Source organism: Heterodontus francisci, chromosome 14 (genome assembly GCF_036365525.1).
Source record: "Heterodontus francisci isolate sHetFra1 chromosome 14, sHetFra1.hap1, whole genome shotgun sequence".
In the NCBI taxonomy this organism is placed as follows: domain Eukaryota; kingdom Metazoa; phylum Chordata; class Chondrichthyes; order Heterodontiformes; family Heterodontidae; genus Heterodontus; species Heterodontus francisci.
The window spans coordinates 46145941-46164525 of record NC_090384.1 but is presented as its reverse complement, the minus strand read 5'-3'; the positions used below and the strand labels follow the sequence as shown (position 1 = coordinate 46164525).

The 18585-nt window shown below is 43.2% G+C and overlaps 1 protein-coding gene across 1 annotated transcript in view; it reads right to left on the bottom strand.

Moving 5' to 3' along the window:
- LOC137377292 (fascin-like) overlaps window positions 1-17471 on the bottom strand; it is a 29998-nt gene extending 12527 nt beyond the window's left edge. The window contains exons 1-3 of the mRNA XM_068046850.1: window positions 16946-17471; window positions 12246-12527; window positions 2503-2621 (exon numbers count right to left, since the gene is read on the bottom strand). Of these exons, the coding sequence (XP_067902951.1) occupies window positions 2503-2621; window positions 12246-12527; window positions 16946-17471 (927 nt within the window). The remainder of the gene's footprint in view (window positions 1-2502; window positions 2622-12245; window positions 12528-16945) is intronic.
- Between the last annotated feature and the right edge of the window lie 1114 nt (window positions 17472-18585).

Here is an 18585-nt window from a genome sequence, read left to right as displayed (position 1 = left end):
AACTATATGGGATACTTGGCTTTGTAAATAGGGACATTGAATACAAAAACAAGGAAATTATGCTGAACTTTTACAAATTACTGGTTAGGCCTCAGTTGGAACATTGTGTATAATTCTGGACAACATACTTTCGGAAGGATGTCATGGAGAAGGTGCAGAGGAGGTTTATCAGGATGATATCAAGGATGAGGGACTTCAGTTACTTGGAGAGATTGGAGAGCTGGAATTGTTTTCCTTAGAGCAGAGAAGGTTAAGGAGAGATTTGATAAAGATACTCGTAATCATTAAGGGTTTTGAAGAGAAATAGGAGAAACTATTTCCGCTGGAAAATGGGTCTGTAACCAGAGCTGAAAGATTTAAAACAATTGGTTTAAAAGACCTAGAGGGGAAACAGGGAGAGTTTTTTTCACAGTGTTGTTAAGATCTGGAACTCACTACCTGAAAGGGTGGTGGAAGCAGATTCCATAGGAACTTTCAGAAGGGAATTAGACGTGTACTTGAAGACGTACTTTGTCCTTTAGCCTTAGCTTGGCAAATTTTCTCAGGTTGACGATTGCAGATGAGAACTCCTTTCAGTGTTGGAAAGAGCATTCACTCTTTCCACCACTTCCTCTCAAGCACATCACACTGTTCTCCTGTGGGGAGGCTGCACTGGAGTGCCAAATAGGGCACCCCCCCCCACCACGCTCCCTTTCAACCACTTTCTGCAGCAGCACCTTTACTTCTGCATCTGTGAAGCAGCTTGTTCTTTGTAGGTGCTGTTTGATAAATTCACCAGAAATGATTGTTTGTCTGTCCATTACTTTGTGTTTCCAAAAGGACACTTGTTTTAAATTATTGCTGCAACCCTTTAAATAGCTGTAACAGTTCAAGAAAACCTGCCCCTACTGTGCAAGCTTCTGGTAGTGGATGGATCGAAATCCTATTGGACTCATACGTTATGACAGTGATGACACTTCAAAAGTACTTCATTGGCTGTAAACAACTTTGCGTGTCCTGAGGTTCTTGAAGGTGCTATACAAGTACAAGTCTCTTTTCCTAACTAATGATGTTGACTGCAAGCTTTGCTTATCGTATATGATGCATAGGCAAGCACATTGCCGAATGTGCACTGTTCCTGTGGCTGGCATTCTGCTAATGGAAAATCCTTTCTTATAACTCTAACAATATTAATCTAGTTCCCTTGCACTGTTGGCGCAGTAACTCTTCACTACCAGCATTCTGCATGACTGACTATCTCAACAACAACTTACATTGATAAAGCATTTTTAACCTAGTAAAATGTCCCAATGTGTTTCACATGTGTGATTATCAAACAAAATTTAAAACTCAGCCACATAAGCAGTTATTAGGGCAGGTGACCAAAAACTTGGTCAAAGAGTTTTTAAGGACTGTCATAAAGGAGGAGAGAGGGAGGTAGAGCGGTGGAGAGGTTTAGAGAGGGAATTCCAGACCTTAGGGCCTAGGTAACTGAAGGCACAGCCACTAATGGTGAGAGCAAAGACAATCATGGATGCACAAGAGGCCAGAGTTGAAGGAGCGCAGAGATCTCAAAGGGCTGTAAGGCTGGAGGAGGTTACAGAGATAGGAATGAGCGAGTCACCAAGCTGAAACGTTAACTCTGCTTCTCTTTCCACAGATGCTGCCATACCTGCTGAGTATTTCCGGCACTTTCTATTTTTATTTCAGTATCCCAGGGTGTTGGCTAGCTCCTGGACAATACATGGGAACTGAACTAACATCCAAAATCTTGCTTCCCATGTCCTAACTTGCACCAAGTCCCATTCATCCATCACCCCTGTGCTCACTGACCTACCTTTGGTCGCAGTTCAGCAATGCCATGATTTTAAAATTATTCTCAAATCTCCCAGTTTAGGCAGGTATTTCATGTTTGTGCTTTTGGCTAGGGCTGCTCATTATTCAGTCATTAACACTCTCTCTGCACTAATGCTTTGTCTTTCACTACACCATTAGCACACTCTCTTTTCCATTGCCCCATGACCAGTCAGTTAATCTCTCCAGCCCTCTGTCCTATCACACAGCTTCCCTTTGTTCTTTTTCCCCCCACCCCCGCTTTACTTGCTTAAAACCTATTACATTTCTAATCTTTGCCAGTTCTGATGAAAGGTCACTAACCTGAAACATTAACTCTGCTTCTCTGTCCATAGATGCTGCAAGACTTGCTGAGTATTTTCAACACTTCCTGTTTTTATTTCAGATTTCCAGCATCTGCAGTATTTTGCTTTTATTTTACCCAGGGATACTGATTGTCTCTGCCCTGATATCAGTTCAGCTCTCTTAAACTGTTGGGACAACCCATTGATATCTTTACCAGCTCTGTACCCATTGATATCTTTACCAGCTCTGTGAAGTTCCACAATGTATCAGATCAGATAAGTAACACTGACATCAAATTCCCCCACTTATACTCAGTATATGTGCAGAGTACTCCACTCCATTACATCAAGATTCATGAGTCAGACAGTTGAAAAGATTACTTACCACTGCAAGATAGTCCTTTGAAATACCACGGAAGCAAGCTTTCCTAGTCGTGTTATTGATGATAATCTGAAAGATCTCAGAGACTGTCACTTGCGAGTGATGTGCACAGACATCTGCACCTAACAAAGAAATACAGCAATACTCTACTTTAAATTAACAGGCTGTGATGCGTATCCGATTTTAAAATTCTGAAATTTCTTTATTTTCTCACCGGTTTTCTGTTTCCCTCCTCAGGATGTTGACTCATTCCTGGAGTATGCTTCCATGCAGTTTATCATTGAAGTGTGAGCCTTGACAATAAGTATCAACAAGCTATTTGACTGGGGCCATCACAGCCAAACCCCATTTAAAGCTTGCACGTGCACACACACACATACACTTCTTGCAGGGGTTCCTGGATCATGATCAGCAGTGTGAACTCTAGTGAATTTTCCTACCCAAGCACAAGAGTGTTGAGTCCAACTGCAGAACTGCCACTGCTGCTCTGATTGAGATCAGTTTATTTAGTGTAGACCAGGGATTAAACCAAGGATTTTTTGGTATTAGGGCTCAGCTATTCACTGTATAAATTCGGTTAGTGCTTGGACACAGATCAGAAAGGCTTTATTGTCACTGGGTCAAAATCCTGGAATTTCCGATCTAACAACATTGTAGAAGCACCACCAGTGTAAGTAGTTTAAGAATAAAGTCCACTTTCTCAGCTGGTTAAAGTTATGAAAGATTTGGGCAAATTGAATCTAAGTAATATTTTCAGCCATGTACAGAACTTAAGCACAAGGGGTCATATTTACAAATTAAAAACAGTGAAAGAAAATAAGAAATACAGAAGAAACCTTTTTACAAAAAGGGTGGTAAGCTTGTGAAACAGATTACTGGTACAGGTCGTGGAACAAGAAACCTTAGTGGGTTTCAAGAAGTAAGTAGACAGGTTCTTGTGAACAAATGGGATTCAGGATATTAGGAATGCACTAAGGGAATGCTTTAGATAGGTGGGCTAGATGGGCCAAAAGTCTTCTCATCCCTGAACACTGTTACTATGGGCTGGAATTTTACCTGGAGGTGGGGAGGAAGTGGGAGTGCTGGATTGAGGTCAGGGAACCCGGAAGAACAGGTTTCCCTCAGGCCTGCCGAACTTAACAGAGATCAAAGGCTGATGGAGAGTGGGCACAGTGGCTGGGGTTTGTGGGAGATCAGAGGCCTGAGGGATCAGAGGCTGGGAGAAGGGAGGGGTCAGAGGTCAGATGTCGAGTGTGGACGGGTGGTATTGGAGCCTGGGTGGGTGGTGGTTGGAGATCAGAGGCCTAGGAGATTGGAAGTTGGTTGGGGCAGATGTGGAAGATCGGTGGTGAAGATATGGAAGATCAGAAGCCTGGAAATTGGAGTGTGGGGCGAGTGGGGGAGGAGAATTCGGAGGCCAGGGGAAGTGATGAGAGATCAGAGGTCAGGAGTAGGGGGAGAGAGGTGGGAGGGAGTACGAGCCTGGCAGGATCAAAGGCCGGGGCCAGGGGTGTGTGGGTGGGTGCATGGGAGATCAGAGGTCTCATGGAGGAGGTCGGAATATTGGAAGTGTCGGGAAGGAGGTGCAAGGTGGTGGAGGAGGGCAGTGAGGTGGATACACACTAGATGCAGCAGGTAAAGTGGAAAGGCACTTACCTCCTGAATCAAGCAGTCCTCAGCTTCCTTTTTTTCCCAGTTTCCCAAGACCTGGGAAACCTGGCCAGCCAGAGTTCAGTTTGAAATTGTGCATCAATATGAGGCTGCCAGACTCATTATAATATTTAAATTACCAACCGATCTCTTGGGAACAGGTTGGTTGCCCGCTCCCCTCCCACCTCCGTTAAAACTGGGAGTGGGTGGATTGAAGTTAGGATTCAGATTTTCACACTTCAAGCTTCCACCTGACCCAAACATGCCCATTTTTTGGGGTTAAAATTTCCCCATGTCTCTAATGGGTTATTCAGCCAGGGAAGGACTCTAGAGTTAGGTACCCCAACAGGGAGTACACTCTACAAATGCATTTGCAGCAATAATAAGTGAGGACCCAGCTGCTCTGTCATTAACCATTGCTGGTTTGGACATAATTTTGACTACCTGGAAGCATGTAACTATAATGATGGTCATAAGGGCAGTCTTGCCAGTATCAGCCACATCCTATGAATAAATATATTGCAAAAAATACCTTGGCATAGAGTTTTGTTAAATATTTTTCTTTTGTTCTCATTAGACTCTTGCACCTCCTCCCACCACCTCAAATGATTATATGACATTAGCATTTGGTTCAAAGCAGCTGATTGATTACATAGCAGGTTGGTCAATTGGATCAGTGTAAAAACTGTTGCTTGTTAAACAGCAGGCTTTTCTTGAGAGAGAAAAGGAAAAATGAAGGGAGAGAATGAAAAGAAACCCCAGAGACAGAGAAGAAGGAAAACTGGGAGAAAGGGATAGAAATGAGGAGGAGGAAGAGAAGAGAAGTAAGAAATAATAAAGAAACAGAGCAGTAAATGGAAAAGGCCAGTGTGTGTCATGTTTTGGATCTTTTTTCATTTTTCTATGAATGCATTTGAAAAACAAAGTTATTTTAAACATTACTTTAAAGCATATTTAACTTGTGCAAGTTAAAATAGGGTTTGAGGCAATAGATTGTTAAGATGCTAATAAGCTGGTTTTGATATGTTCTCAGACTGTAAATAAGCAATTTATTAACCTGTCTTCACAATATGAAAATGCCATCCTATCCATTGTAACTGAAAGTTCCTGATCCCTTTTTGTGACAGTGAACAATGGGATAGAAACAAGAACATGGGAAAACAATGGCGTTTTTGGAATCAGAAAAGCTGCAAAGGCAGTCAAGTTTGTTAAAGGGAAAACTTATCAGAGTTTTTTGAGGATGTAATTAGTCGGGTAGATAAAGGGGAACCAGTAGATATAGTATACTTGGATTTTCAAAAGGCATTCCATAAGGTGCCACATAAAAGATTAATAGCCAAGATAAGGGCTCATGGTGTTGGGGGTATTATATTAACATGGATAGAGGATTGGTTAACGGACAGGAAGCAGAGAGTGGGCATAAATGGGGCATTTTCAAGTTGGCAGTCAGTGAATAGTGGGGTGGCGCAAGGATCAGTGCTGGGGCCTCAGCTACTAACACTATATTAATAACTTGGATGAAGAGACAGAGAGTAATGTATCTAAATTTGCTGATCATACAAAGCTCGGTGGAAAGGTAAACTACGGGGAGTATGTAGAGAGGCTGCAAAGAGATATAGACAGGTTAAGTGAGTGGGCAATAAGATGGCAAATGGAGTATAATGTAGGGAAGTGTGAAGTTGTTCACTTTGGTCATAAAAATAGAAAAGCAGAATTTTAAAAAAAGTTGTGTAACTGGTAAGTGTTGATGTTCAGAGAGATTTGGGGGTACTCGTACAAGGAACACACAAAGTTAACATGTAGGTGCAGCAGGCCATAGGAAGGCAAATGGCATGTTGGCCTTTATTGCAAGGGGAATGGAGCACAGGAATAAAGAAGTCTTACTAAACTTGTACACAGCTTTGGTGAGACTGCACCTGGAATACTGTGTGCTGTTTTGGTCTTCACATTTAAGAAAGGATATACCTGCACTGGAGGCAGTGCAGCGAAGATTTACTAAATTGGTCCTGGGATGAGGGGTTTGTCCTATGATGAGAGGCTGAGTAAATTGGGCCTATATTCTCTGGAGTTTAGAAGAATGAGTGGCGATCTAATTGAGACATACAAGATTTTGAAAGGGCTTGATAGGGTAGAAGCTGAGAGATTGTTCCCACTGGTCAGGGAATCTAGAACATGGGGACACAGTCTCAGGATAAGGGGCCAATCATTCAGGACTGAGATGAGGAGAAATTACTTCACTCAAAGGGTTGTGAATCTTTGGAATTCTCTACCCCAGAGGGTTGTGGATGCTCCATCATTGAATACATTTAAGGCTGGGATAGACAGATTTTTGATCTCGTAGGGAATCAAGGGATATGGGAGTGCGCAGGAAAGTGGAATTGAAGCTCAAGGTCAGCCATGATATTGAATGGTGGAGCAAGACCGATGGGCCATATGAGCTACTTCTACTCCTATTTCTTGTGTTCTTGTGAAAGCTGTGAGGTCTTTTATTAAGGCATAGAGATCAGAAATGCTGATGGATAGTAGTATGGAGTTTTCTTTATTTTGAATCATTACACAAGGTTAAATTGTTTGGTTTGAATTTAGTGAGTCTGAACAGGACAATTGTTTGGAATGCTCATCTTACAATGAAGTAAAGCAGGTTAATGATTTGAGTCTGGCCTTGTCTCACCAAGTGTTTGCTAGGTTAGCCTTCAGATAGTCATAGAGTCATAGAGTCGTACAGCATAGAAACAGGCCCTTTGGCCCACTGCGTCCATGCCAACCATAATGCCTATCTATACTAATCCCACCTGCCTGCATTAATTCCATATCCCTCTATGCCTTGCTCATTTAAGTACCTGTCCAGATGCCTCTTAAATGTCGCTACTGTTCCTGCCTCCACCATCTCCTCAGGCAGCTCATTCCAGATACCCACTATTCTTTGTGTGAAAAGTTTACCCCTTTGATCCCTTTAAACCTCCTCCCTCTCACCTTAAATCTATGCCCTCTAGTTTTAGTCACCCCTACCATGGGAAACAGACTCTGGCTATCTACCCTATCTATGCCTCTCATAATTTATATATACCTCTATCATGTCCCCTCTCAGCCTCCTTCGCTCCAGGGAAAACAGACCCAGCCTATCCAATCTCTCTTTATAACTCAAGCCCTCTAAACCAGGCAACATCCTTGTGAATCTTTTCTGCACCCTCTCTAGCTTAATCACATCTTTCCTATGGTGCGGCGACCAGAACTGCACACACTACTCCAAATGCGGCCTAACCAACATTATGTACAACTGTAACATGACGTCCCAACTCCTGTACTCAATGCCTCAGCCGATGAAGGCAAGCATGCCATATGCCTTCTTCACCACCCTGTCTACCTGTGTTGCCACTTTCAGGGAACTATGTACTTGCACCCCAAGGTCTCTCTGCTGAAGATCACTCCCCAGGGCTCTGCTATTCACTGTATATGTCCTGCCCTGGTTTAACTTCCCAAAATGCATCACTTCACACTTGTCTGTGTTAAATTCCATTTGCCACTCCCTTGCCCACTTTCCCAGTTGATCTGTATCCTGTTGTAACCTTAGACAACCTTCTTCACTGTCCACTATACCACCAATTTTGGTGTCATCCGCAAACTTACTAATCATGCCCTTTACATTCACATCCAAGTCATTAATATATATGACAAACAACGGAGGGCCCAGCACCGATCCCTGCAGCACACCACTGGTCACCGGCCTCCAATCTGAAAAACAACCCTCCACTACCACCCTCTGCCTCCTATCACCAAGCCAATTTTGTATCCAATTGGCTAGCTCACCCTGGATCCCATGTGATCGAACCTTCTGGACCAGCCTACCATGCGGGACCTTGTCAAAGGCCTTGCTAAAGTCCATGTAGACAACGTCCATCGCCCTGCCCTCGTCAATCCTCTTGGCCACCTCCTCGAAAAACTCAATCAAATTCGTGAGACATGATTTCCCACGCACAAAGCCATGCTGACTATCCCTAATCGGACCATACTTTTCCAGATGCATATAAATCCTGTCTCTCAGAATCCCTTCCAATAACTTTCCCACCACTGATGTAAGGCTCACCAGCCTGTAGTTCCCTGGCTTATCCCTGCTGCCCTTCTTAAATAAAGGCACAACATTAGCTATCCTCCAGTCTTCTGGTACCTCACCCGTGGCTAACGATGATACAAAAATCTCTGCCAGGGCCCCAGCAATCTCCTCCCTTGCTTCCCATAGCATCCTAGGATACACCTGGTCAGGCCCTGGGGATTTATCCACCTTAATGCGAGATTGAAGTAAATGTATGAAAGAAGTGAATATCCTGTTCAGGTCACAAAGATGTATCATTATAACATCCCTGGATTATGATTTCGTATGAGTAGATGGGGATCAAGGGTTAGGAAGGCCCAGGATGGAGAAGGGAGTTGAGATGCTTCTCATTTACAAAATGTATCTCAAATATCTTCTAATCAAATTCCTGCGGGGCTAAAGCGTGGCGAGTCGAAGAGACTTAGCAGTTGGCAGGAAAAAAGACAGAAGCACAAGGAGAGAGCCAACTGTGTAACAGCCCCAACAACCAGTTTTATCTGCAACGCCTGTGAAAGAGTCTGTCACTCTAGAAATGGCCTTTATAGCCACTCCAGGCGCTGCTTCACAAACCACTGACCACCTCCAGGCGCTTACTCATTGTCTCTCAAGACAAGGAGGCCAAAGATGAGATGAAGATGCTTTCGTACAGCCTGCTTTCATATGCCGATCCCTATTTAGAACTCTGGGCAGAGGTGTGAAGGTGAGTGTCTGGCACCTAGAAAACCATATAGCTCCAGGCAGGTCTACCTTGGTTGGCAGCCCACCTAGGAAAAGGAAAACTCTGACTTTAAATCCCCAGCTATGGGCTAAATAGTAAAATTGTCATCGGCTGACAGTGTATAAGAACATAGATAGTGCCAACGGACTGGATGGTGATGTAGAAAGGGCAGGTGAGGCTCTTCTGCTTGCTTAGCAGCTCATCCAGGAGAACAATTCCAAAATTAAAACGTGCATCCTTTTAGCTGCTGCACTTGTGGCACATGTTGTACCAGAGCAGTATGAGCTACCTTGGACAAGAGAGTGGGAGAAGTTCTGCACAAACCTCATCCATTTAAATATAATCATTGTGCAGGTGCGTTCAGCAACAAGTAACTAACAGGCCCTGTGGTGATGGGGAAGTGGTGATAGGGACAGGTAGAGAATGCTACTGGCATCTTCAGTCATAATCCTGGCATGCAGGCAGCCTCAGGGTGATGGTCAATCTCCACAGATTGGGCAGATGTGGAGTTCATATCCTCCTAAGGTGACAGAGCAGACCTTTTTCGGTACAGCGCTGCTCTCCCCAATCCAGGAAAGGAGAAGAAAAGGAATCCTAAACACATCCTACCCTCCCTGCACCTGCCAGGTGACTGCTCCTGGCTGGTCACCAATCACTATGGTAGAAACATAAAGAAAACTCAAATTCAAAGGAGATCTATCGGATGAAACTCAGTTCATGGAATGTCAGAACTCTTTTAGACAATAATACAAGACCTGAGTGTAGAACAGCCCTCATAGCCTCAACACTGGGCAAGTACAATATCGATAAAGTAAGTGAAAAGTAAGTAAATGACAGAAAGTTAGTAGAGGAGTCTCAACTTGAGGAAGTAGGCTACACATTCTATTGGATTGGCAAGTCCAAGAACCAGCATCGACAGGTGTGGGCTTTGCCATTCAATCTGAATTGACATGTATGGTCAACTCTCTTCTCAAGGGTCTCAACAACCGACTCGTGGTACTTCAAATAAGTCTCGCCAGAAACCAGTATACAACACTCATCAGTGCCAATGACACACACAGACGAGGTCCAAGAAGCATTCTATGATGATCTCAGTAGGATCATCAGAGTACCACACCATGACAAACTCATCCTCCTTGGTGATTTCAATTCCCGTGTTGGTACAGACTGAAATACATGGAGGGGAACACTGGGACAACATGGCAATGGTAGAGTAAACTCCAACGGCCAGCTTCTTCTTGTTAAGTGCAGCAAGTTTGACCTCACCATCATAAACACAATCTTCCAACAAGGTGATAAATTAAAAACAACATGAATGCAAGGATCGGTGCTAGGACCCCAGCTATTCACAATATTCATTAATGATTTAGATGAGGGAACTAAATGTAATATCTCCACATTTGCAGATGACACAAAACTGCGTGGGAGGGTGAGTTGTGAGGAGGATATAGAGAGGCTTCAGGGTGATTTGGACAAGTTGCCTTTCCTGTCACTAATGGCACCAGACAAGGCTGCGTAATAGCTCCAGTTCTGTTTTCCATCTACTTTTTGGCCATGCTCTTGTATGCACTCAGCGATCTTGACATAGAAGCACACATTCAACTCAGGACAGACGGCAACCTCTTCAATCTGCTAAAGCTCAAGGCTCGCACAAAGATCAAAGAACAGATATTAAGTGAACTCTTGTTTGCCGATGACTGTGATCACATATCACACACTCCAGAGGACATCCAGCTGCTTGTTGGCTGCTTTGCCCAAGCCTTGGAACGCTTCGGCCTTACAATAAGTCTGAAAAAGACTTATCTTGTACCATCCTGCCCCTGGCCACAAATTCCAAGACCCCATAGTCACAATCAACAGTACACCCATCAATTCAGTTCAGAAGTTCTGCTATCTTGGGAATATCCTCTCCATCAACACCATGTTGAATGATTAAATCACCCATCGCCTGGCAAAAGCAAGCTCAGCATTCAGCAGGCTCAGCCACAGACTTTGGAGAGAGCATGGAGTCTGTCTCAAAGATCAAAGTCTACCAGGCTGTGGTTCTCACATCACTTCTCTATGGCTGTGAGACCTGGACAATCTACTGGCATCATATAAGCAACTAGATGCAATCCACCTTCACTGCTTGAGATCTATCTGCAACATCAAATGGCAGGACAAAATGCCTAACATCAAAGTTCTTGCAAGGTGTCATAAACCTGGTATTGAGAGCATGCTCATCAGAGCTCGGCTTCGCTTGGTCGGCCATGTGATTCACATGGAGAACTCCCCCGTACCAAAGATAGTATTCTACAGCCATCTGAGCATGGGAACCAGCACCAAAGGACGTTCCAAACTTAGATATAAAGACATTCTGAAAGTCAGTCTCAGAGTTTGTACTTTGGCACCCACCACATGGAAATAATCAACCATGGACAGATCCAAATGGAGAAGTCGCCGTCATCAAGCAATCTCAACATTTAAGGAGAACAGAGTCATCTTCCTAAAGGACAAGTGAGCACACCACAAAGCCAATGCCTTCACCTACCCCTCCAACAGTGACTTCATAGGTAATATTTGCAGTTGGATCTGCACATCAAGATTTGATTTAACATCACATTTGAGATGACACCAACCTAGGCAGGGAACTACCAGCCTTCTTAGTGAACGTTCATCCATTGAAGTGATGGGAGTATCCATAAATAAACATAAGTAGATTTAGAACAGTGTGAGCCAATTCCCACAGCTCAGACAGCTTATGGGAATGAAGGGTGCCATTGAATCTGACCAGATGCCGAGGACAGACATGAATTTGTAACAGTGAGTGAGATTATTGAAAAGTTCAGATCAGGCAGGGAGGGACTCCAGACTTAGAGAATATATTTTAAATCCCTTAGAGAGGAAGCACTCTCTACAGATACAATGGCAATGATAGTAAGTGAGAATCTAGCTGCTCTGCCATTTATAGTTGCTGATTTAGGACATAATTTGCTCCAAGGAGGCTTGTCTGTTCACAGGAATATCAGAAATACTTTGACCCCTAGAAAGAATGGTCATGTTTGGTGCAACAATTTCCGCACCTGTAACATGAACTTGCACGAATGCTAACTAATCTGCTGAATGTTTCCAACATTTTCTGTTTTTATTTCAGATTTCCAACATTTGCAGTTTTGTTTTGTTGGGCTAATAGGAGACAGGACATTAAACTTATACTTGGTGGTAAATTCAAAATGGTTAACATTCCCGTACCTAAGCTTTTAAAGCTGTTTCCACTACTGGTGTCACTTGATGCTTTTTGCTTCTTACCTGGTCTAAGACTGACATATTTGCTATTTAATGTTGATTGAATGGTGACTTGCCCAGGGCTCGAGTCAGGAGAGAAGAGTTCATCCAGGCTGGGACTGTTAGTTTTGAAGGTTCTAATATAGTTGTCCCTTCCAGTCAGAAATCTTCCTTCATTGTCCTTTAAGCAAATCATTCCACACCTTATCTCTGGGATGTACAAGGATCTTGATGACTGATATGCCTCAAGTTTCCCATTCCAGGCAATAAGATCTCCACTACTTGTCCTTATGCTGTATTTCTTCTCTTTAAGAACAAAATAAGAGGCATTGAACTTTTTATATCACATCAAAATTTCAATGTCATAAAAGATTAACAACTCTTTGTAAGATGGAAAACTAAGAGGTTTGCTGGATCTGCTGTAGCCATTATCACAAATTTGTGTTATTGCTGTCATTACAACCCTCCTGAAAAAACCTATCCTTGACCCCTCTGCCCTTGCAAACTACTGCCCCTTCTCCAACCTCCCTTCCCTTCCAAAGTCCTTGAGCGTGACATTGTCTCCCAAATCTGTCTCATTCTTTCCCGTAGCTCCATGTTTGAACTCCTGCAATCAGGCTTCCAGCCCCACCACAGCACTAAAATAACCATTACCAAAGTCACAAATTTGATCCTATGTAGCAACAAGCATAGTGCACTATCCCTTCTCATCCCTGCTGATCTGTCTGCAGTCTTTGACACTGGTGACTACAATGTTATCTGAACACCTCTCTTCCATTGTCTGGCTGAGTGGGATTGCTCTTGCTGGTTCCCAGTCAGAGCCAGAAAATCATCTTCTCTTCCCAATTCTGCACCGTTACCTCTGGAATCCCCCAAGGATCTATTCTTGTCCCCCTCCTATTTCTATCTGCATTCTATCCATCTGATGCTGAAACTCCCATTCATACTTTTGTTATCTCCTGACTCAACTATTCCAGTGGTCTCCTGGTTGGCCTCCCATCTTTCAGTCTCCATAAATCTGACCTAAAACTCTGCTGCCTGTATCCTAACTCACACCAAGCCCTATTCATCCATCACCCCTGTTCTCGTTGGCCTACATTGGCTCCAGTGAGCTATGTATTCAAATCGCTCCATGGCCTTGCTCTTCCCTATCTCTCTCTAACCTCCTCTAACCCTCCAACTCTTTGGCCTTGTTTCCTCCGATTTCCTTTGGCCCATCATTGGCAACTGTGTCTTCAGCTGTCTAGATCCTAAGCTCTGGAATTCTCTTCTCCTCTGCACTTGCCTTCTTTTAAAACAATACTTAAAACCTACCTTTTTGACCAAGCTTTTGGTCACCTGTCCAATATATCTCATATGGCATGGTATCAAATTTTGTAACATAATGCTCCTGAGAGGTGCCTTAGAATGTTTTACTGTGTTAAAGGTGCTATATAAATGCAAGTTGTTCTTGTTCATCTCAACCATGGCAGCAGTTGGAGTGCTATAAATTACTTCACTTCCTCTGGCCTAGGATTCAAGCTTCAGTATCTCCTGGTGAAAAGCCCTTAGGTGTCAATGTCAGGCTGAGCACCCCGCATCATTGAATGGCCTTCTAACACTCATGGAGAATTGTAGAGTCATTTATGGCACAGAAGGAGGCCATTTGGATAATCAAGCCCATACCGACTCCCTGCAGAGCATTTCAGCCACTCCCACTCCCCTGCTCAATTCCCCGTCGCCCTGCAAGTTCATTTCCTTCAAGTGGCCATCCAATTTCCTTTTGAAATCATTGATTGTCTCTGCTTCAACCACCCTTGTGGGCAGCAAGTTCCAGGTCATTACCACCCACTGCATAAAAAAGTTCTTCCTCGCATTCCCCTGCATCTTTTCTTCAATCTGTGTCCCCTATCCTTGTACCATTAGCTAATGGGAACAGTTTTCCTTGTCTAACTTATTTAAGCCTCATAATCTTGTTTGTACACCTCTATCAAATCTCCCCTCAACCTCCTTTGCTCCAAAGAGAACAACCCCAACTTTTCCAACCTAACTTTGTAACTAAAATCCCTCATGCCTAGATCCATTCTGGTAAATCTCCTCTGCACCCTCTCAAGGACTCTCACACCAGAACTAGATGCAATACACCAGTTGGGGCCTAACCAGAGCTTTATAAAGGTTCAGCATAACTTCCCTGCTTTTGTACTCAATTTATTTATAAAGCTCAAGATCCCATATGCTTTGCTAATCATTCTCTCAATATGCCCTGCCATCTTCAAAGATCGATGCACATGCAGGCTCCAGGGCCCCTCCCCTCCCCCACCAGGTCCCTCTGTTCCTGCACATTCTTTGGAACTGTGCTATTAAGTATATATTGCCTCTCCCTATCCCTTCTGCCAAAATATATTACCTCACACTTGTCAGTATTAAATTCCATCTGCCATCAATCTGCCCATTCTGCTGGCCTATCTATGTCCTGTTGCAGGCGGCTCATATCATTTTTGCTGTTTGCCACACCGACAAGTTTGATGTCATTGGCAAATTTTGAAATTCTAACCTGTATTCCAAGATCCAGGTCAGTTACATATAGCAGAAAAAGCAGTGATCCTACCACTGTCTACCATCCTCCAGACTGAAAAACAACCATTTACCTCGACTTGCTGTTTTCTGTCCTTAAGCCAATTTTTTTTATCCAATTGGACACTGACCCTCCTATTCCATGAGCCTCAGTTTTGTTAGCCAGCCTTTTATATTGTACTTTATCAAATGCTTTTTTAAAATCCATATAGACAACATCCACTGCGTTCCCTTCATCAACTTTCTCTGTTACTTCATCAAAACATTCAATTAGATTCATCAAGCATGATCTCCCTTTTACAAATCTGTTCTGGCTTCCTTAATTAATTCAAACCTGTCCAAGTGTCTGCTGATTTTTTCCCCTGATTATTGTTTCATAAATCTTGCCCACCACTGATGTTAAACTAACTGGCCTGTAGTTGCTCGGACTGTCCTTACACCCTTTCTTGAATAAGGGTGTCACATTTGTCACTTTTCAATCTTCTGGCACCTCCCCCATATCCAGGGAAGACTGGAAGATTATGGTAAGCCCTTGCACTATCGCCACCCCCACTTCCTTGAGCAACCTGGGATGCAAGCCATCCGGACCAGGTGACTTATGTACCTGAAGCATACTCAGCCTTTCTAGGAGCTCCCCACTCTCAATTTTTACCCCATCCATTGCCTCTGCTCTCTCCGCTTCTACTGATATTTTGTCAGATTCCTCTTCCTTAGCATACACTGATACAAAGTACTTATTAAGTATTCTAACCTTGCCCTGCGCCTCTAGCATATATTACCCTCTTTGTCCGTAAAAGGCCCTACTCCATTCTTACTATCCGTTTATATTACATGCTGGTGGAAGATCTTTGGGTTCCCTTTTATATTGACTGCCATTCTGTTCTCATGTTCTCTCTTTGCCAGTCTTATTTTCCTGTTCATCTCTCCTCTCAATTTATTGTATATGGCCTGTTTCTCACTTGAAATATTCACCTAACATGCATCATACACCCTCTTTTTTTGTTTCGTCATAATGTCTATCTCCCTCATCATCCAAGGAGCCCTGTTTTTGGTTCCCCTACCTTTCGCCCTTGTTGGAATGTACCTAGCCTTTCTTCCTTAAAGATAACCCATTGTTCCATTACAGCTTTTCCTGTCAGTCTTTGGTTCCAATTTACCTTGGCTAGATCCCTTCGGATTGCGTTGAAATTAGCCCTCTTCCAATCTAGACCTTCAACCTTATTTCACTCATTGCTTTTCTGCATAACTAGTCTAAACCTTATGATACAATAATAATTCTTAACCAAGTGCTCCCAGACAGACACTTTGTCCACTTGACCCACCTCACTTCCTGGGAACAGATCCAGCAATGCCTCCTTTCGAGTTGGGCTGAGAACATACAGATCAAGGAAGTTCTCCTGAACACGTTTCAGAAATTCCTCCCCCTCCTTACCCTTTACTCTAACATTATCCCAATTGATATTTGGATAATTAAAGTCCCCAAATATCACCACTTTATAGTTCTTGCACATCTCTGTGATTTCCCTGCAGATTTGCTCCTCTATCTCTTTCACTATTTGGAGGTCTATAGAATACCCCCAGTAGCATGATGATACCATTTTTGCTTCTCAACTCTAATCAAATGGATTCTGTTTTTGCCCCCTCAAGAACATCCTCCCTTTCCAACACTACAATGTCTTCAGTACTGCCACCCCATCTCACCTCCCTTTTTTCCTTCTCTATCTTTTCTGAACACTTTATATCCTTGTATATTAAGCACCCAGTCCTCGCCATTTTTAAGCTCTGCTATCAACTTGCAGATTAAGAATGGCACTGGAGTGAGGTAATAGAAGACTGTTGGTGCCTGTGTAATTGTGGCCCTGCAAAAAAATTAGCAGCCATAGGAGATGAAAGGAGAAAATTAGAAGGAAAATATTTATGCTTAAACACTATTGCCTGAAATTCAACCTTCTCGCCTTCCTCAAGCAAGGTACATTGTTGGGCATATCACTGGGGATGTACAGAGGGGATGACAGAAAGAACTATCAACAGGTGATTTAACCTCTGCTTTTCTTATACACCTCCCATCAATCAGAGTTGCGGTGCAGAAGCCTGGAGGAAATTGGGGAAAATACAGAATACAGGCAGGGTACTAAGAAGTGTGTAAATTCACTTTTAAAGGTTGATTGTACCTTTGATGTTAAAGATGAGTGTCATAACACAGTCTCGACCCCAGGGTAATTCGCTGTCACATTGTACTATGTTCTCATTGGCATCATAGCGTAGGTATTTCTTCTTGCCTTGGTTGAACATGTTGATGTTGGGATGGATGGCTAGATGCAGCACCCATTTCTCACTTTCTGTGATTGCCTGGGCAAAGCAAGTGATATTGTCCTCTGCTCCTCCCAAGTACCGTTTAGTCTCCTCAGACTGAAAGGAGACTTTGCCGTCTGGATGTGTAATCATTATAAACTTATGATAAGGATTGGGCACCTCCCGATCACAGGTGATCTTTCCATTATTATCTCCAGCTAAGTACCTCCTCAGAGAGCTCCTGATGTGGACCATAGGGGAATTTTCCTTCAAAAACTCTATCGTCCAGATCTGTTTGATCTTCAAGATGGTACTGGTAGCATTCACCCTGAAATTGAAGTTCTCTGCTGTCAGGTATTTCTGGGCTGAGTTGATCAGACCAACTGGAAGCACTCTGAAAACCATCTTCCCTTGTTCACACTTTAAGCTGCAAGTGTTACCAGCAGAGTGTTACTTTTGTACCTCTGTGACATCATCAGTATACTGGAGCAGGGTAACTACAGTGACATAACATATCTTTATGACATCAGGGAAAATCACTGTGGACATAGTGAATGAAATAACGATAAAGGATGTGGCTTGGGCAGTAGTATATGACAAACTCACTGTTACTGAGCAAATATTTCCAATTTCCTTTTCCCAATTCCAAAGATAAGGATTCTGCAAATAAGAAAAGTGATTTTACGTATCCTAACTGGTTGACGTTTACCGCACACTTGGAGCAGTTTCTCCAGTAAGTTGAAATTAGTCTGCTGCTCCACAAAGATAGAAAAAAAGCACAAACTTTGCCAAAGAAAATCATATTCGGCCCCAGCGTCCAACAGAATCGTGCATTACATAAGGAAAAAAAACACATATGGCTGTCAGAAATGGGCACATGAAACAACAAAATAGCTAACAGGAGATGTCCTGCTGTACTCCAGAAGAATGAGATAATTTGATTCTAATGGAAAATTAATTTCTCAGTTATATTTCCCCATTTTCCTACCCACAAAAAGAAAGCGAATTGCCAGCTGTTCTCATACTTCAGCCACACTCTTCTGAAACTGGCTACCTACCAGAAGACACACAAGGATTGTCCAAGCTCTTCCTCTCTCCGATTCTCATTCTCAGCTTGTAGGAAATTACTGACCTCAAAGTGGTATGACAGAGATGAGAGTGTGCACACTGGGGGTCCTAGTATTGTGGCACAGCCCCTCAAGGCTTTGATGACCTGTATTCAATTCATCTAAAAATATCTCCTATTTTTAAAACTTTTGTTTGTGAATTCTGTGCTCATCATATTGAAGAATATTGGTATGAAGAGTGGAACACTTTACATTTTGAGCAGTTAATGTGAAGCAGGTCTAGTGTAACATGATTAGCACCATAGGATGGAATTTTACAGGCCCCCACACAAGCAGGCTGGCTGTGGGGGTAGGGGGGGCGGGGGGGTGGCCGTAAAATTGAGTGGGAGGTGCCATTCCCAATGGCTTCCCACCCCCGCTGCAATTTTACAAGAGGGAGGTGGCGGCAGTGA